The following is a 20985-nucleotide window of genomic DNA, read 5'->3' on the forward strand; positions in this document are numbered from 1 at the left end:
CGATCCTTGAGAACTCTTATTTCTCATTTTCTTAACTTTGCTCGAATTTCGATATATAAAGATTTTTTAGGTGGCACTGATGCGGGTGAATAAAAATTAAAACGGACTGAGTGTTATAATCTCAATCATCATCATCAATACATATAATAAAATTGTGGAAAAGTGATGTCTGTACAATTAAAATATGTAGAAAAAAATTAGCAGGTGTTATTTTTATCGAGAAATCGAGAGAAACCATTTTTTTCTCTTAAAAGCTCCCCCCCTCCCACTTCCCGAACTCCGATTGACCGTAATTTATTTTTCCTTACATTTTTATCATATCCTTTTCTAATGGGTTTCATCCTACTGCGATTTTTTTTTGTTTCAAAAATTATCTACCCTGGTGTATAGGTAAATTTTCCACATAAAATGTCCTTTAAATTATGTCGTATTATATTTTTAACCCCCGACGCAAAAAGACTGGTGTTATGTGTTTGACCGCTATGTATTTCTGTGTGTGTGTGTGTGTCTGTCTATGGCACCGTAGCTGGCTAACAGGTAAACCGAATTAGATGCGGTTTTTTTTGTTAGGCAGAATATTTTCCGACGCTGGTTCTTAGATAAAGTGTATCAAAATTGGTTCATCCACTTATTATACCTACATAGGGGTAAAAGTGGGAATGAAAAAAATGAAAGTTATAATTTATTTTTAAAGATCGTCGGGAAGTTTATGAAATTATTTATTCCTTTTTCTATACACTTTTCTTCGTCTAAACGGTTTAGTTACGTGCTCTCTCTCTCTTCAGCCTTTAGTTACGTGCGTGAGACAGGAAAGATAATTTGGATTTGTTTCTGGATTTGATAAAAACTGAGTATCGATTAAGCTGATCAGTGGCTACTGGCTACACCATAGATTATTAAAAACATCCGTTTAAGAAAGGAAGGAAATAGAATTTGCTCCTCTCCCCCTCCCCCCCCTGGTTCCTAAAAAATAATATGACATAATTTAAAAGAAATTTTACGTAGAATTAGTTAGGCATTTCTTTTTTGATTTTCGATATTATATACTAATCATAATTTTTAATTACAATATGTAGTAACTATTTGGTATAGGTTAGGCATTTCATTTCTTGATTTTCTTTAATAATTTGGTACGTAAGTTTTTTAGCTCAGTTTAGTAAGAAATTTTAATAACAATTCTTTTAATTATGTATGGTAGTACAACAGTACATTATGGTTGTACGTATTTACTCAATAATTGTATGTTAAGTAGTAATTCAGCATGGGCGTAGCCACGGTGGGGCTGGGTGGGGCGCTTACCCTGGCTTTGATCTGGTAGGTACTAATTGTGAAGGGGAGTGGGCGTGGGCGTGGGATTGGGACTGAACGTGGCATATGGCGTGGGAGTGCGAGTGGGCGCGGGAGTGGGAGCATGAAAATAAAAATGATTTTTTATTGTTGCCCCACCCTGAGCCCATGGTCATAGGTCCCATAGTCACTATTCCACGCGAACGAAGTCGCGGGGACAGCTAGTAGACAAATATAATCAGAGAGCTTTGAACTCCTAAGCTCAACCATAAAAGATAGACATTTATGATGTCGGGAGATATTTTTTATATAATATGGAGAACATTTCTTTCATACTTGATTTCTGTGTAGCTTTAACCATTAAGATACACGCATTAAGAACGCACACGCGACGAAAGCTTAAAAATGGAGTTGCTGCTCTGCTCACGAATATGAAAAATAATTGTACCAAGTTTCGTTTAAATCCGTCGAGTAGTTTTTGTTTCTATAACGGTTATACAGACAGACAGACGGACAAACATTTTTGACGTCGATGTCGATCTCTAATCACCTCGTGATAGTTATTTAGGAAATATATTTCATGTGCAGAATTGACCTCTACAGATTTAATATAAGTAGGTATACATATATTTAGATTCCAATTTCCATGTAACGTTAAATTCGACTATATAATAACTAACAGACAACGCAGGTTACTCTCGTTTCCGTAAGTTGAGGCGGCTACATATTCGGTCCTAATAACATGACTTTTTGTGAACGAAACGACAGCGCGGTTTAATTCGATGGCAACACCATCAGAAAAAAGGAAATATTTTTAACTTTGAAACAATATTATGATTTACACTATTAATACTATTTTAACATTAACACAAAATATAAGACTGTGAGTGTGTAAAAATAAATCCAGCTAGTTTCACATCACACTTATGTTTATAATTAGGTATACGACATGAAAATATATTAATTACCAAGCAATAATCATACAGATAAATACTGAGCAAAATTATTAACAGTCAAAGTATATTTTTACTAACAACATGTAAATGATGAAGGAATAATAATTATCAACGAACTAACCTTTTTGTATTAGAGTCCCGCCTCGTGATCGAATTATTAAAACACGAAGATTTTTAAAAATGTAACCAATGAACACAATCAATATTAGATTAACAGCTGTAATGGTGTCTAGTTTGACTTAAAATAATATACATCTACCCTCACTTTTAAAAATGTAGTATATTCACACGAATTATATAAGCGCACCTATAGGGAAGGGAAGATTTATTATGGGTTAAAGAGTTAAATAAATAAATATAATTATATTTAAATTATTAATTTTTAACATTGTGTTCAGTAGTGTTAACATGTAAATTGATTTGATTTTTACGAAATCTCATAGATGGCGCTGAATCAAATTTGTCTTTATAGTACTAAGATTCATTAAACAGTTTCTCTGCCCAAATAACGTATATGACGTAGTTTTTATAGTGTAAAGCTAGATAATAGCATGGCTTACTCAAAAACAACATTTAAACATGAGTCTTTAGATTGTACGCTGTCGTAGTTCACGGAATACGTAAGAAAAGTAAAGGTTCACAGCTCCTCCCCCGGAGGTGATAGCATGATAATATGTTTAAAAAAACCTCACACGACCTGTTAGTAATATTCATGCAAAATTTGAAGTCAATCTATGCAGTACTTTTCGAGATTAGCTCGGACAAACATACAGACAAACAGACAAACAGACAAACAGACAAACAGACAAACAGACAAAAATTCTAAAAACTATATTTTTGGCTTCTATATCGATTATAGATCATGGATTATGTATTCTTTTAAAAAAATATTCAATGTACAGTTTTGACTTTCCTACGATTTTATTATATGTATAGATACTTGGCTTAGCTCTTCTTGTTAGGTGAATGTTGAGACATTACTTAGATTTCGTTTATTTTTGTAAAACATTGTGCACTTCATATCTTGGTTGGATTGTAATGACAAATAAACAAACACATGTTTAAAAATTGTTTCATTTATTCGCAATAAAAATAACCTGTCTTTAAATATACATGTATGAAAAACAATAAATAATCATAATAAAAAAAACATTTTATGCATTTATCAAATTTCTGCATACTCTCATCATTGATATTGATACGATAAGATGTTTTACCTCATAAAAAAATTGCAGTACTTTAACAATAAGCTTATTTCTCTACATTAATAATTGATGAGGATAAAATTTGTCTATTTTTATGTAGTATTATGTGGTATTAATTCAAATTAAGTTTTGCGTAAAATAAAATTCGTTCCATTTTCTCTACGATTAGATGATGATTCATGATGATTTTTCAATTCTATTCTTTTTCCTTTCTTGATATTCTTGTACATTATCAAACTTTCTCTTAAAAAGTACTTTTATATATTCAAAGTCATTTTTGATTACTGTTGCAGTTTCCTTTTCATCAAACATTGTAATTGTTTTTAACATATTAATAGTCACTTTGTCATTTTCATATAGAACTTCAAATTCAACTAAACTGCTTGTGCTACTGTCAAAAGCGAAAAGGATGTTATTATAAAACTGTATACAAGCCGGAAAGTAATTTAGTACAATCTTATCAACTAATTTATAATTCACTTTACATTCAGTTGTTTCTAAACTATAAATTAGTATACTATTTAACGAATGAACGGTAACAGCTATTAAGCTTGTGGATTCATTTAACTTAGTTGCAGATAAGTGCACAATTGGAAGGCTATCTACTTCAATGCCATTTTCATCCATGGTTTTCTTAAATTCCATTTGGAGTGTTTGGTCACTTATATCCAGTTTTGTTTCAATAGTACAAGAGAGATGCCCTTTTATGAAATCCCAACATTTTATGCTCCCATCACCTGAAGCGCTAATTAAATATTTATCATCATGTGGTAAGAATTCTATGTGATTAACAAATTCTTTATGTCCAAGACAATATGTCTGTATATTATATGTGTTCGGATAGCTGGAAACTCGAATTTTTTCATCTCTGTCTGATGATATTAGATAGTTACCATCTTTGCTTTGTAAAACATTGAGGAGAAGACTTAGATGACCCAGCAGTTTCGTTCCACCTTCATCACTTATTATATCATAAAATAAGACATCGCCAGTCTTATCTGCCACAAATAAGTGAGTATTTTCTGCACCGAATCTTATTTTGCTAGCACTTCTAGGCAGAACAAATGACTTATACAATTTAAGGCCAGTTAATTCGTACACAATCAGGTTCTTTGCCGAAGTTAATATAGCTATATATTTAGAATCGTTGGAAATAGTGATATCACACACATATTCTTCAGCACCGGTTGAGTCTTGTAAATTTATAACATTATGTTTATCGTTGATGTAACAGTCAATGAAACTTCCTTTAGAAACTACAATTGTATTATTGATTACAGCTATGCAATGCATGGTGTATTACTTAAAATGTTTTTACTTTTTACGCGTAATATTAAAGCTATATACCAACAATTACAATACCTATTATGTTAATGTTGTACTTGTACATAACCTAAAACTGATAAAACATTTATTTTGTATTTTTGACATTGTTTTGACGTATTGAAAATGATCATCCGAAAAGTGTTGCTAACTGACCGAAAAGTTATATCTTAATTTTCATAAAGCAGGTTAAAAACAGTTAAAAACCCATTAATACAAAGGAGCCAGTTAACAGACCAAGTACATGTTGAAATTAAATGTGAACAATTAACAATAAGTATATAACATAGTATTCACAGCTGTCTTAATCTGTGTGTAACGAGCTGTACAGCGTAAACTCGAGCTAATGCTAGGCGTCCACTAGGCGGATCGGGCCGGGCCGCATCGCAACGCAAAAATACGCCGGCCTATGTTTTGTATGAAACATCGTCCATTAGCGACGGATCGGGTCGGGGCGGGCCGCAACGCATTGGCGGATATCGCTTCGCAGGCGGATTTCTGCCGGCGGTGCGCTGCGGCCCGGCCCGCCCCGACCCGTCTTAGTGGACGCAGGCAGGCGGGCAGGCATGTGAGCGGCGAGCATCTTTTAGATAAAATCCGCCTAGGCGGTCCGCCGCGCCCCGTACAGGTGGACGCAGGAGAAAACAGCGCGTCCATTAGAGACGGCCCGTTGCGATGCGACCCGCCCCGACCCGATCCGTCGCTAATGGACGATGTTTCATACAAAACATAGGCCGGCGTATTTTTGCGTTGCGATGCGGCCCGGCCCGATCCGCCTAGTGGACGCCTAGCATTAGCTCGAGTTTAGAGACGGATTCTCTAATGGACGCCTAGCATAATGCCAATGCACACCTTATAGCTCCCTTATAGAAATAAGTTGTCATTTTTGACATATTTTTATACTTTGTCTAATGTCAATTGTCAACTCTTTGTCACGCAATTATTGACATTTGTATTCCACATTCCACGAAATAATATCAACATTTTTAAAGTTATTATAAATTAAAGTTTATTTCGTATAATCAGTGTTAGAAACAGCTTTCCCGTATTAGTTAAATATGGCTTCTATGATTACATCCTGGAGCCCTGAAAAGAAACATACTGACGTGGAAAGGTTTTATCCAGTTTTACGAAGTCGTACCTTGAGTATCTCTAATATTTTCCATTTATTTCGATATATTTTATTTCAGATGGGTTTGTATTTACCCTGCTTATATTAATAGTAAAAAAACTCTAGCAGAGGGACGAAGACTTCCTAAATCTGCATGCGTCGAGAACCCAACTTACCAGGAAATGAGAGATGTTTTGTTACCAACAGGGTTACATATTGGAGTAGAAAACAAATTGTATCCACGAGAGCGTAGCAAGGTAAATAATTATTGTATTGGAAATAACAGACAGTATCTTGTAAGACTCCAACAGGATTATATGAGTGTCTATGCTGTTCATAAGTATGTACATTACGAGCATATATTGTAAAATCAAATCTTTCATCTATTATATCAGTGTATATAGTAACTTATTATTATCTATTCTTTAATATAAAAATGTACTTATTTTACAGGAAATGTTATACAGAGGAAGGCTTAGAGTGGAAATAAAGAATGATGACGGTTCACCAATCAAGTCAGAATTTGCCACACGGGAGGATGTAATGAAATACCTAGCTGACTCAATACCTAAGTTAAAAACTCGCCAGAACAGGTACAATATTATAAATACTTTTAAAACATTTGTATAAAATGATATTACAATGTTTACTTTAAAGTTTGTGTAGGTTGAAATACTTATGACTAGCTGTGCCCTGCTGTTTTACGTGCATTGCTCTGCTCCTACAGTAGTTATAATATTAGTTCTTAATTAAAGAAACAAATCTAAAACATGAGTCACGAGTGGCCGAGTTGGTCCGGCATCAGCCCCGGAATGGCACGAAAGGATGCGGGTTCGAGTCCCGCCTCATGATCGAATTTTTTCTATCCTTTATAAATTTATAAATCCAAAACAGCAGCACTAATCGTTCTGACCTACAACTGATTAAACTGTATACAAGTATGTAAATAACCTCTAGTTTAGGTTTGTATTTGGTTTGGCGATAATAGAAATGCTTAAGTCTTAACTATCTGTAATTTAAAACCTTAGAGGCAGATTTGACTGCTTTTTGTATTGAATATAAAATGTAATTTTTTAAAACAATGTAAGAATTAAAACTACCGTTTAGAATTTTTGGTAATATGTTAAAAATAGGAACAATCAAATTTGTCAATATATATGTGATATAACTTTGTACGCATTCATTTTTTTTTTCTAAAGCAAAAATGTAAATGTCTAATAGTAAAATGTGTATCAATTCTGTTGTTTTTGGGTAATATAGCATATTCATTTATTTTGTTTCAGACCTGCTGAACAACAACCCCAGGCAGCACAGCAAACCGCCAACAAAAGTAAAGGAAAGAAAGGACGTCGTTAGTTTATTTTTATTGTATATATTTCTTAAAAATAAAAATTATTAAATAAACTATTATACTTTGTATTACTTTAATCCTAATTTACGTACGTATTTCTATTGCCTTTTCAGACATTTTATTTTCACCATTGACATCTCGAGCGACACTGTATCCATCGAATATCATGACGACTTTATTTGGGCCTTCTAAGTTTTGAGTTACTGCTTCATTTGCTCCACGATGTTTTTTATTTTCTGTGGGATTTGTGCTATTTCGGTTAGAGACTCGCTTAGCACTGGAGATAAACCGCTCGATTGCGGCATAATCTTTTTCTTTTGTTTGTTCAATTTCTGTTTTGTTATCGGGTTCAAATCCTTGTACTCTTGAAACATATTCTGGTAAAAGTTCTGTGCCTTCCGCTTCGATTCCTCGATTTGGGAGTTGATTTTGTTCTTCGTGCTCAAGTAGGTTTCCTTCAATACTTGAGACGGACGTGTGAAGGAGTTCAGCATTTTGGTTTCCTTTTCCAATTGAAGTTTGGGTAAATAGTCCCTTTGCTCGTAATCCTCCTCGGGATTCATGGCTTGAACAGTTTCCTGAATCACAGTTGGTATTCTCTTCACTATTTTCTGTAATGGATTTAATGACTGTGCTTCTGGTATTGTGTTCATTATTTCTATTATCCCTGGTGAAAGTTCCTTTAGAGTGTTTGATATCTGAGGCGCCGCTTCTCTCACCGAACCCATTAATGTTTCTGATAAAGCTAGCGGTATTTCTTGTAGGTAATATGGGTATGTTCTTATTCCGTCTGAGATGGCGTTTGTTATTAATGGTAGTACGATGGGTCTTCGGGGAGGTAAGCGGGGTAGAGGTGATAGTCCCAGTCTCGACCTCATTGGAGAGAGACGTGGGAACAACTGTCTCTTCATACGAGCTGGATAAGTGTGATTCAGTTGTCGATCTATAGGCGCAATTGCAAACAATGTCGTTTGCGTCCTGTGTTTTTGGATTTCGTTTAAATTTATTTCTTGGCACGACTTCCTCTGAGCCTGTACTGAGAATGTTGTCAAGAATAACACTAAGACTCCTAAATAACGGCAGGTAATTCTGGTTAAATTCCTCATGGTTATCCGATTCTCGTTTAGTCTGTTTAATTTGTTTTACTGGAAAGCGATTTTGTGTTCTTTTAAATATTTTAGGCAAAATTGGGGGTTTAATAAGAAATGATTTTCTATACTTTGAGGGAGACGTTCTCGTTGGTTGCAATATTGATAAATCTGAAAAAAAAAAAATACGGAGTTTATTCAATACGATTTGACACGATTTTAATTTACAAGTAATAAGAATTTCACGTAAATTTAAAGAAATACCCAAATTTAAAGCAATAGGTTATTTTCTAACTTCTATGCAAATTATGATTTCTCTGCAATTGCCAATTGTTAGACTATGACGACAGGTACCTACGTGTCTAACAGCTCGAGTAATTATTGAAATCATTACATATGTAATAAATTAATTTATTTTGTCAAACATAAGAGAACAACTCTAAACACGAAAATTAAAATAAAAAAAGAAGTAAAAATATTAAGTAACACTTACCTACTAATAAATATAAACAACAGTTGTGTATACATAGGTGCATAATATGTATGTAGGTACCTATTCGTTTTGTGTGCAATATAAAACAAAAAATAATACATACCCCTATTTCTTTGTGGTTGCGATGGTAAATAATCTTCTTTTAAAGGTGTATCTGAAATAAAAACAGATGAAAATAAATTTCATTTGTCAACCTCAACCTAAATTAAATTTGTACCTAGTTACCTAACAATAATTATCATCATAATTATTATGTCTTGAATATCATTTATTCACATTATAATATATATATCATAATGTGAATAAATGATATCTTGAACAAGAACATGAGCTATTTTTGCTTTATTTTGTAAGATCTGAAAGGAGTTAAATTATACGTAAGTATATATGTCGCTAAAAAGCTATTATTATATGATATTATAACGAATATAAGAACCTGGTACTCGAGGTAATTTTATTGAATCTTGATTTCTTGCTTCGGCTGCAATAGCTTCGTTCAAGGAGAATGTTTTTGCGTCGAAACCTGAAAAATGATTATTTTAAAACAACTTTATCGATTATTTGTCTATAAATAAATAGGTATAATTGAGGTGAATTAGGTATGTAATATAATTTTATATGTGGAAGAGAAACCTACTCCAGAATTGGGAATCGATGGCTTTTCAGGCTTTGTCACGCACTACTTACCTAATTAAGAATCGGGGCTTAGGTTTAAGTTATATGTTAAGAAAAGTAAGTTGTAATCATTGTAATCAATTTCAGAATTTACAAAAAATAAGGTAGGTACGAAAAAATGAATTTAATAAATAAAATAAGAGCGATTTTTATTTCATTTTAAATACTATGCAAAAAATACTCGGTATGTGGGAATAAATTAAATTAATGTTACTGTTGTTCATTAATTACTACCTGTGATTACTACTTATTAAAACGCGAAATGAAGCATAACAAGAGGCAAAATCCTTGAGCTAATGGAATAAAAGACTTTCTTTTTTACTTATTTCATGAACATATAAGCGCCTTACAATAATTATTTCCTTTTATAATTAATTTGCATAGTGGAAACAATAATTACTGAATTAAGTTCTAATTAATAAATAGCTTTAATAGAAAACTCTACATTTTGTAAAAATAAAATAACGAATGACAAAAGGTCAAAGAGAAAATTATTTTTAGACTCAAACATTGAGGAAAAATCTTTAAAATTATAAGTATAATGACAAGTGTATTGATTGTTAAGGCTATAATTATAATTAGAGGACTGCGGATAAGTACAAAAAAAACTTACTTGGAAACATTAAAAAACAATTAAAAATAACGTAGCAATATAATGCACGGATTTCCATCTTCAATCATCTTTACAACAATAAACACATGACACACGTTAACTACGTGACTTTTTAAGCAGAATTAACAATTTCGTTTATTCATATTAAATAAATAACCTTCAAAGAATTCGCAAGAGTTGCACTTTTTTGCATGTACTTATCCATGATTTTTGTATTTATAGGATTAGATTTAAAAAGATGCGTATTTTTCAGAACATAACACTTTGCTGTGAAATAATTAAGTGAATACCTAATTGTTTAAAATCATGTATTTTTCGCTCTACAAACTGGAGCCTTCTCACCCCGGCTTCGCCCAGGTAGTCCTATAAATAAATAGGAATTTATTTATCGTGTGGTCCGTGTGTCCAGTAGTCCATAATATTATTTTATGAGTGTAACTCTACTGGATAGATTGAGCGTAATGTGTTAGGCATCTATATTTTATACATAACTAGTGGTCCGCCCCGGCTTCGCCCGTGGACCCCGTGGTACATATTTCGCAATAAAAGGTAGCCTATGTCTTTTCTCGGGTTTCAAAATATCTCCGTACCAAATTTCATGCAAATTGGTTCAGTAGTTTAGGCGTGATTGAGTAACAGACAGACAGACAGAGTTACTTTCGCATTTATAATATTAGTATGGATATTATGTTTTCATTTTTTTTCTTTGAAGTATAACAGGGTGTCCCAAGAAAGACTGTCAATCAGTGGTCCAGATCACCCTATGTTTCATATTCGATGTCTCGTAGTTAAGAAGTTATGATATTTTTTGATAGTTAATACTATACATATTAGTATTCTTAAACACATAGAAACTAAGCACTTACGCTTTTTAAATGAATAACATTTTTGTATTCAATCAACAATATACCTAAACATAGGTAGTATCCAATTGGATAATAATAGAGCTGTTCAACTCAAATTACTTCCAGAGTCCAGACTATTGTAATACGTTCAGTGGTATATTAACAAAACTTCGAAGAGAAATATAGTCCGATTTTCACAAAACAGAGGAATAAGCAAAAGTCGATATGAATGGGTCCAAGAGCGACAAATAAAATTCTTGGCTATATACCAACTGGCAGTCGATCCTAAAACACTCGTTTCCAAACGCTGCTTATCTATAGACTTTACTAAAACTTAATCGGACAAACAGTTTTTAATGATATTTTAGACCACATTAATTTCCTTCCTAATTTTACAATTATGTGAAAAAATTGGGTTTTTAAGTATCGCCAAAGCAATAAATAATCACATAAACTTATTTGATGGTACCTTAACATCAAATGTTTCGATAAATAATAAAATAGGGCAGTAAAACAAAGAAGTTGCAGGGCTGGTTTGGTCCGTCGTTAAAATATTACGATCGTCCAATATCGCGGGATGAAATCTTTAATCGGAGATATGAGTTTAACGTGAAACTTAGTGGCGAGGCTGTGTGGGTACGACAAACAGATAAGGGAATCCGAGTTACGAGTGAGACGTCGTATGTACTATATAACATGTTTTGTATAAGATGAATTTTAGTGGTAAAATTTCTCTATCATGTATCTACTTAAAATGGACGGTAAAAATTATACTGTCTCGCGATAACAAGAGGTGTAATTTATGAACGAAGTCGCAGGCAGATCTCGTGGCACTGTTATAAGATTAAAGATAAATTATAATACAATTTATAATATTAGATAATATATTTTGATTTATTCCTAACAATTTTTTGGTCAATAACGATATTGCCTGAACACTGACTGAGGCAACAATAACACATGTCTTGTACGATGATAAAATTGTAAAGACCTTCTTCAATATCTTCAAACTCAAACTCAAACTCAAACATTTATTTATTCAATAAGACTTCATCTAGAAGCACTTTTGAAACGTCATTAAGTATCTACATATCTTTAACATTTACCACCGATTCGGCAAGAAACTACATAGTTGCTCTTATTAATCATGTCAGATTTACAATTTTACAAATTACATATGTAATATCATAATATATTATCATAATATGCCAAAGAACTGTCCTGTGGTTTTTACGCGACAACCCTCCATGGGTTTTTATCGTCCTACTAGAATACTAGATATATTATTTTGCTGTAAATTTATTGTCAATACGATTACATAAGTTTCCTTATAAAAACTATAGCAAAGCTTAGAATATTTTAGTGTAAGGTTTTCCGAGAAGTGTTTACCCTTAACACCCCAGAGATTATAGTTTCCAGCAGATAAAGCGCCTGTTTTATTTGTACCCGAATCCGAAACCCTGGCCGCGCCTCGGTCCAATACTAGTGGATACTCGCTTCCCTTATTTACAGCCACCTACAGACGAGAGTTAGTATGGCTGTCGTCACGCCTCGTATACTACCGATTTATTTACATAGCTACACTTTTATTTATAAAAACATTCAAGCTTACACGTTAGAAGAAGAGTAAACAAACCACAAGATTATCCCAGCTTTCAGTGCTACAATACATATAAATTACAGTCATTTGATTTTATTAAAATTCAATGTGGAATGTCTTGTATATTCCCTATCAGTTAACAAGAACAAAACAATGAAATTGTAACGAATAAGGTTGCCTAGCTTCACGATCGTCTTCGCAATTAATGTCTCACAGTGCTACCTTAGCTAGGTAATTCGAGCAGCGAGAATCGAGATAAAGTACTCCTTCAATTGGGTTGTATAAGTTTATTTTGTTTTTATTGTCGTATTTCGCAAAGGGAATATAACCGGGAAGTTTGAAGATACTGCATCTTGGCTATATAATGTGCCTGCAACTATTACATTTTAAATAGGTAACTATTACATAAGCTGTAGCCTGTAGGTACCATTAGGGTAAAAGTGGGATAGATGCCATACTAGGATAGATGCCCCATTTTCAAAAAACCTCACTTCCTAGAGTCGTGACTACGAATTAATGATTTAAATAGGAGCTCCTATCACCCCGCACCTCGGGTACGCATGAGCTGTTGTTTGGTGAAGACGTGTTTCGCTAGTGTGTTTTATAATATCGGCGGCGAACTTCACGAACACGTTAAAATTTAAAATGGTTGATATTTGCCTTTGCATAACTTTATAAGTATTAATAAATTTCACTATATTTCTTATTATATCTATACACTGGTTCATTAAGTACAAATATAAGTGAAAATAGTGGCTCTTTTGTTTTTATTTGATAAAAAAAAATACTGGGGCAGCTATCCTTATCAAAAAGTATAGTTGCCCCTTTTTTTTCGAGGGATAGATGCCCTTAGGGGCCTCTAAGGGCATCTATCCCTCAATACATATGTATGATTGCGTCAGGGGTTTTCTCTATGTTAACCGATTTTACTCGTTTAATTTGCTTTTTTTTGTTATACGTATACTTACTTATTAATGATCTGCCCTTATACTGATTGTAGGAGAACCACGCCACGAAAATACAAAAGAAAAGAAGGAGTGCGAGCGCAAGTATATTCTTGGACAACAGAACAACTATGTTAACATGACATTTGCTGGTTTATCATATAAATTTTATTAGAATTCACGTTTATAGAGTATTTAAGGCATCTATCCCACTCTGCAGGCATCTATCCTCCTAAGTATTTTCATAGTGGGGCAACTATCCAACTAGGTAGGCATCTATCCTCAAAAAAGGTGTTCTACAAAAATATTTATTACACATTATCTATAAATGATAGGATAAAATATATATATAGTAATTCAAAACAGATAATTAACCTAGCTATATTCATACAAAGTGTTCGTATAAGATACATGTTTTTAAAATTATGAGGCTATTTCAAAAAGTGGGGCATCTATCCCACTTTTACCCTATGTTTTAAGACGCTAGCGATAAACTGATTTTCTAGCAGAATATTATTATTCCCTTCTAATAGAATGATGCTTCTTAAGGATCGTTTGGGAAACTGATGACACTATTTGGTTTTGCCATAAAAAGTTATGATATCCTTCTAGCGATATGAAAATATTACGTACAAATAATCTTGCTTGCCAGCGCAGCGTTGGTATTCACATAATGAAATTGTTCTAGCCTGATTTATGTTACGTTTATAATTATTTTGTAATATATAATTACTCTATTGAAAGTTAATGTAGTGAATAAAATAATAATTACGTGAAAATTTTCGTACCGAACATTACTTACGGATAATAATTATATACGTTATATTATTTCCATTGAATCTTACATAATTAAACTGAAACATACGTGACACTTTATAATGATGTCAAAACTGAAGCCTTTTTAATGTCAGTCTGTGGTTCTCAATAGTCAACTCGTTTTTATCTTGATATTTTATTAAGTTATTTTCTGTGTAAGAATTTTCTCGATCTTATAAATGGACTCTTTCAAGAAATAATCCTTACATTAGTATTATAAATGCCAGCTCGTGTTTGTTTTTTTGTCTTTCTTTCACGTCGCAAGGTAGAGATGATTGTGTATTGAGATAGACAATTTATAACATAGGCTATTTTTTACCACGAATAATCTAATTCCCATGGGTAGGGAAGGTTCATTACTACACGGGCGAAACCGCGGGAGGAAAGCTTGTTGTTTATATGCTTAAAAGTTCACAAGATAAAGCTATTTTTTGTTTTGTATAAGTGTGAAAAAACATCAGTAGATTAGTACAGAGGTTAATATAGCTGGGTTTTCAGCTCTGTTACTTAAACTTTCAGTCGGCAGCAAAAAGCAACAATTAAATATAAAGAATTAAATCATAATAGCTCAAATATTTTTATAAAATTGCTTCTATTAATAATATGAATGGATGAATGAAATGAATGACTAGCTACTGTATTATTACTTTATTACTGTATTATAACTTTTTCATAGCTTTCATGTAGATTTCAGAATAATCTAAAACCACTTTGAAAGCTAAATATTGTTTAAGCTATAAACACAATTTTTGTGAGCTTTCAGTGAATCTATTACTGTAGTCTGACTATTGTGGTCTCTGAAAAAAAAAAGAATAGGTATCGATCTACTATGCAAGTATAAATGTTAATAATTTATCGGTTTTCTAAAGAGTCCTTCTACGAAAAAGTAGCCAATTTATAACGTAACCAACTTGTAAAATCAAACATGCGAAAGAACTAATATTGTTAGTTTTCCACTGTTACTAACTATTCAATACGAGACAGGCTATATCAGCAACAAAAGGGAGCATAAAATCGAGACGAAAAATATCCTCAGTGGAATTCTCACTTTATCGCCACTCTCTACTTAGCCTGGGCGAGTTCAGTAGCTACACCGACAAATGTAGTTGGCAATTTTATTTGCACGCAAATCCAATCGGTCGTAACGCGGGGCTTGATGGAGCCAGCGTAACGAACTGATCGTACCAACTTATGAGTTTCATTTCCTTCGTCCGTATACATTTTCAACACTTCACCCCTACCAGTTACCGCAAGCGATACTTTTTTCAGCTTTATCAGTGATTTATATTCGTTTACGATTCGGATGCAAACTGGATTTTCAGATTAAACGGAGCTTATTTTGTGAATATATATTTAATAAAGTTAGAGAACCGCTGATGCGAGGAATATAAAATGTGAGGGTGAAATTGCGCTACAATTTTAGTTACTAACTAGGGTTAGGATGAAGTTATACCTACTAATGATGTAGGTTTCATTTCCAAGGGTAAACAGCTCAACTGATTATGTGGACATTTAGCATGGTTTATGGATTGCGATAAGGTGGATTTTTTTAAAATCATCATAAATATGAATAATTCGTGATAATGGTCAGAGATATCCGAAAATTTTATATCTAGTTATAATAGAACATCTATCATAACCCGTGGAAAGATTCAGGGACAAGGTCATATTGATTATGGATATTGCGTGTACAACAATGATTGTCTATATCAAGGGTTCAGAAGTCGGAACTCGGCACATAGGTGCTTAATATTACATGTGCGAGGCACCGGAATGCGAGCGGAACAATTTGCCAATAATCCTGTCCCGAGGCAATAGCAGAGGTGGCGGCCAACAGAAATGGGTGATATTACCCATGAATGATTTCTACGGCCCAAGAAAATACTTTTGTTGTACTTTTCCATCTTGCCTCTTCGTGAAATGGAATTTTATATTATGCGAACCAATATACAATACTGTGTTCTTTTGAAATTATTTTTTTATTTGGATATATAGAGCTTTTTTAATTTTGATAATAATTATATTACTATTCACAAATATACACACATATACATACTAGGCTCTCTCTTTATAGGTTTATCATTTTATTATAGAAATTTATTGCACTCGGACTGCGATTTTTGACAAAATCCGTTTAAAGTTTTGATTTTATTAGATAGGTAGTATAAACGTAAGTAAAAATTTAAATACCAATCTATATATATTTAAATTTTATAACTTCTCTAGAACAAAATCATAACAATTTATCTTGTATGGAACTAACTCGCTTTCGCATATTGAAACCGATAAAAAATTGAACTTTCATTCAATGTTCATGAATTTTGTAAAATGACAAACTACCACAGATCGTAAAAGCTCAATAAATTAAATGAAAAAGCACAGCAGTGGAATGAGAAGGAAGTGGACAATATATATCTTCAAGTACCTTACATAAAAGGCCACTAAACTTTATTGTTGTGTTTACGACGTTGTTCCACTAACTTTGTGTACATATTCGACACGAGAACACATCAATTTTACAAGTCGTTTCCGGGAAACACAAATATTAACTTTGCATTATTTGCAACAGTTACCCAAGTACAAATTAAGAAATAATATATTCTTGATTTTACTGAATTGTATGTATGTATATGTTTCTTGATTTTACTGAATTTAATTGAATAAAAGAATTTAATGTAATGAATTGAAATAGCAGGATTCTTATGCTCGTTGTTTGAGGTAGATAGGAGATACATTGTTTGAATCACGGTCTAGATTTCACGCTGACGTAACGCCGCGGCCGTCCCACCAAGACCCCGTTTTGTGTATTATCTCTCGCTACAAATCACACCGGATGTCCCACGAAGGGAAAATGAAATTTGAGATACCGGGAAGGCATTGTTCCGTGAAAATATATCTTCTTGATATTCTCAAGACGAGGGATGTTTGAAGAGACGCAGATATTTTGATAATACTCGGGTATGTCGCCGTCCTTTCAGTAATTGCGGATAAATGAACACTCTATAAAACAAGTTTACCTACTCAACTTTCTTTCATTTGAATGCCGAGCAAGATAAAGAAAGTGCTAGGATTGTCTAGACATCAAATACAGTCGTGTCTGGTGTTTGTATAGGTACCTATTGTTTTTAAGAAAATACTATAGTATTGTTTTAGGTCCTATATTTCTTTCGTAAGCTCGTTTTGTGTTATAGCGAGAGTAATCTCCTGGGTTAAACCTCGATAAAAAACATACATAAATCAGGTCTGACAGTGTAACTACAGAAGAGTTGTACAGCTTCTTTTTTGGTCGTAAAACAGATGATTAAATGGAAATTAAATAATCCTCTCGCATATTTCAGAAGGGATATACTTAGGCCTATTTTTTGATATAAAATAGTTTTAATCTTATCGTTTAAATGATATAGACTTCTGACGAACTTACAGGTTTCCCTTGAATAATCCCTTTGGTACTGAAATCTAATAAAAATATCCATTAACGAATATTCAAGCCACTTTTCAGATCAATCTCAGTATTCATTGAAGAGATATTTTGTCTCCAGTGACTTACGAAATGAGACAAAACATTTTTACTTATTTAATATAAAAGAAATAGGTGAAATAACTCTTTTATGTACCTCTTTTTTTTCTCATATAAACCTGCAGACATGTTGTATTTGTAAGAATAAGGCCAAAGCAATATAAAGCCTTACTATTAAACTTTCTCGTGCGCTCTCAAACGGCTAACATTGTATTAAAAATGGATTTAGAAACCTTTACATTTTCTCTGAATAGCTAATGCATGTCAGAAACGGTCGAGATGAAATGATTTATGCAAGTAACTGCGATGATAAGAGGTCACTAAGTTTAGGAAGGACAAAGGGATGTTACAATGTGGCTTTCGGCGTCGCCGAGCAAAAACCCCTCTGGATTACAACGTTTTGCTAAATATTTACGTACCACTTGGTCTGCTCGTAAACGCAAGATAACAGCCTAACTAAATCCTTTGGACATTTAGTAATTTATCAAGTTCATTTTGTTAAAACCTTGGTTATGTGTTTAATACTTATGTGGTATCTTAAACAAGTGATTAAAATTTGTATTGCGTAAGAATACATTAGGTAGCACTCAACAACAAGAAAAATTAAGCAAGTGTAATTTATTTGACACGTTTGCAAACGTGAACACAATTTTAAGTTAGATGTGAAATAACAAAGGCGATTATCGTATACGAAGTACCAAAATACGCTTGAAAAATTTGTAACCTAAGATGAAAATACACGAAAATGCATGTATAAAAACTAATTGGAACATAGCGCTCTGAAATTCCGTTTGTATGCAAAGGGCAGCGTTGGTGCGGAAAATTATCCGCATTTGACTCACATAAGCGGGACGAATTACGATGTACAAAATGGATTGCATACTATTTGGTTTGCGCGAATCATCCAAATCAAATATGGATTTATATCATTCAGTAGAACTGTTCTATAATGGCTACTCTGCCAATTCGATGAGGCTAAAAATTTTAACGTTAACATATCAAAAATTTATTTACCTATTTTTCCGATGATAATTAATTAAACGAAACGAATATTAAATAAGGACATTAATGAGAGCCATATTATTTGCTCAGAAAGCACTATTAATCTCTAAACACTCCACACGCGGGAAACATAAATGTTTTAGCATTACAAATTCAGCGTTGAATATAAGCCCCTCAAATTAGCAAGCTATTAAATGCAGCGTTGTTAAAAGCCGATCATTAGACTGATGAATCGGAGAGTGGGCAAGTAGACCGAAATCCGGCTATCGTGGCAGCCTAGCCAAGCTGGCGTATACTCGCTGGCAAATTTACAGAGTGGTGTGAAATGGAGCGAGTCATTCGCGCACAAAGCGCTGCTAATGCGCGCCCGTCCGCTGCACTGCCCAGCAATTATATTTGCATACGACCACCTTTTAGGCAAGCAGAAAATGATACTGTTCAAGGGAATATTATGACGTTTGCCAGCTAAATTTTGATGAGGCATATTTGAATGGTTTACTTGGTGGGAGGTGTTATTATTAGGTACTTCAGTTGATGCAGTGAGGTAGTTGTAATTTCTTTGCGTTTTTTCATTAATTAACATAAAGTTTAATAAGGTTTGGTATAATTTTACGTTTAGTTTGAGATCTTAATATGTTGCTCTGCATTTTAAAATATTAGGTACTAGCTTTCCGCCCGCGGCTTCGCCCGCGTTTTCAAAGAAAAACCCGTTCCCGTAGGATTTCCGGGATAAAACCTATCCTATGTCCTTTCTCGGGTATCAAAATATCTCTATACCAAATTTCATGCAAATTGGTTCAGTAGTTAAGGCGTGATTGAGTAACAGACAGACAGACAGAGTTACTTTCGCATTTATAATATTAAGTATGGATTTGAAATTTAATCTCAAATAATGTCAAGACCAGTTTTGCTATCGACTTTACTGAAAATTATTTTATATTATTTCTTACTAGATTGTGGGCTCTAATTTAACGAAACTTTGTTGACAACTAAAGCTATATTTATTGTAACCAAAGTTGTTTATAGAAGATTTATCGCGGTTTTGGCCTTATTGAGTTAACAGTAATTCCAGGCTGTTTATTTCATGAAATATTTTGTTTAATGAACAAAAAGTTTATATAAATAAATACGAATTATATACTTTTAAAGGCATGAAAGTTATAACAGCGTGATAAATACATTTTTACTTGGATTAGACTTTCAGAACACGTCTTACAGTTTAACCTTTACCTGTCTTTACCAGACACCTAAACTCAATGTAAAAATACTTTATCAACATCAAAAAGAACATAGATATATACGAAATATAATAATATGATATTTTGCCTAGATAAATCAATAGGTATATTATATGTAATTGGATATGAAAAAGCATTTTCTAAAAGTTAAAAAAAATACTCTTAAATAATAAAATTAAGTGAATTATACGGGCGTTAAGTGGTTACTAGATATTATAATGAAATGACTGATATTAAAAGAGGATAATATCAGGCGTCTGCATAGCTGCATTCGTTTAATAATAATAAAGCAGCTCCGCTAATGTAGGTCTTAGAAGACGGAATTTTAATATCAACATAACGGGAAGGAAGATGTCACATCTATGAAATATATAAGAGTTGCGAGCATGATAAAATTTAATTAATAAAACTCGCTATGAAGGTCAAAATTGATTTATGTTAGTATAATTTAAAAGTATTTTTCAATATGGCTAATTAATAAACATTTCAAACGTTTTCGATCCGTCTCTTCATACTCTACAACTACTACGTTATTATTGTGTTAACGATCAAATAACTTTACTGGTTAGTGTTGGAATTTAATCATTGCCTTGTATTTCTAATGTTCGCGTTACAATTGTAGCACACGTGGCGTTACTGCCAATATTAATTAACGATGTTTCTGTACATCGAATAACAAACACGTAGGCATATAAATGGAACCATGATTGTAAGTTATTTGCATTGTGTACAAATAACGGCTGGCATGTAAAATAATACGACTGCTTCTAGGGCAATACGTGCCTCGCCTGTGAAGTCTGACACGACTCTTTTCGAGAGTTAAGGAGAGCTATTGTGGATGAATATTGTATTTACGCTCATAACTCACATATTTCATATAAATATTTGTTTTTTTCACTTGTAATTTTAGGTCTGGACTCT

The 20985-nt window shown here is 33.1% G+C and overlaps 3 protein-coding genes across 3 annotated transcripts; 1 reads left to right on the forward strand and 2 right to left on the reverse strand.

The window, feature by feature from the left end:
- Nucleotides 1-3333: 3333 nt before the first annotated feature.
- Nucleotides 3334-4803, reverse strand: wuho (tRNA (guanine-N(7)-)-methyltransferase non-catalytic subunit wuho). The gene has a single exon (XM_090106725.1). The coding sequence runs from the start codon at nucleotides 4739-4741 to the stop codon at nucleotides 3626-3628; it is 1116 nt and encodes a 371-aa protein (XP_089962851.1). The 5' UTR covers nucleotides 4742-4803; the 3' UTR covers nucleotides 3334-3625.
- Nucleotides 4804-5712: 909 nt separating this feature from the next.
- Srp19 (signal recognition particle 19) lies at nucleotides 5713-7289 on the forward strand. The gene is made up of 4 exons (XM_090106445.1): nucleotides 5713-5885; nucleotides 5962-6139; nucleotides 6336-6475; nucleotides 7166-7289. Exons 1-4 carry the CDS (start codon nucleotides 5830-5832, stop codon nucleotides 7236-7238), a joined length of 447 nt encoding a protein of 148 aa, XP_089962571.1. The 5' UTR covers nucleotides 5713-5829; the 3' UTR covers nucleotides 7239-7289.
- Nucleotides 7290-7317: 28 nt separating this feature from the next.
- LOC149905139 (uncharacterized) lies at nucleotides 7318-10160 on the reverse strand. The gene is made up of 4 exons (XM_090106446.1): nucleotides 10103-10160; nucleotides 9251-9337; nucleotides 8918-8968; nucleotides 7318-8492 (listed from the first exon to the last, which is right to left on the reverse strand). The coding sequence occupies exons 1-4, from the start codon at nucleotides 10158-10160 to the stop codon at nucleotides 7318-7320; spliced, it is 1371 nt and encodes a 456-aa protein (XP_089962572.1).
- Between the last annotated feature and the right edge of the window lie 10825 nt (nucleotides 10161-20985).

The sequence above is a fragment of the Colias eurytheme genome, chromosome 10, assembly GCF_061535395.1.
Source record: "Colias eurytheme isolate Ceu_HAF_F1 chromosome 10, ilColEury1 Martin Lab GWU primary, whole genome shotgun sequence".
Taxonomy (NCBI): Eukaryota; Metazoa; Arthropoda; class Insecta; order Lepidoptera; family Pieridae; genus Colias; species Colias eurytheme.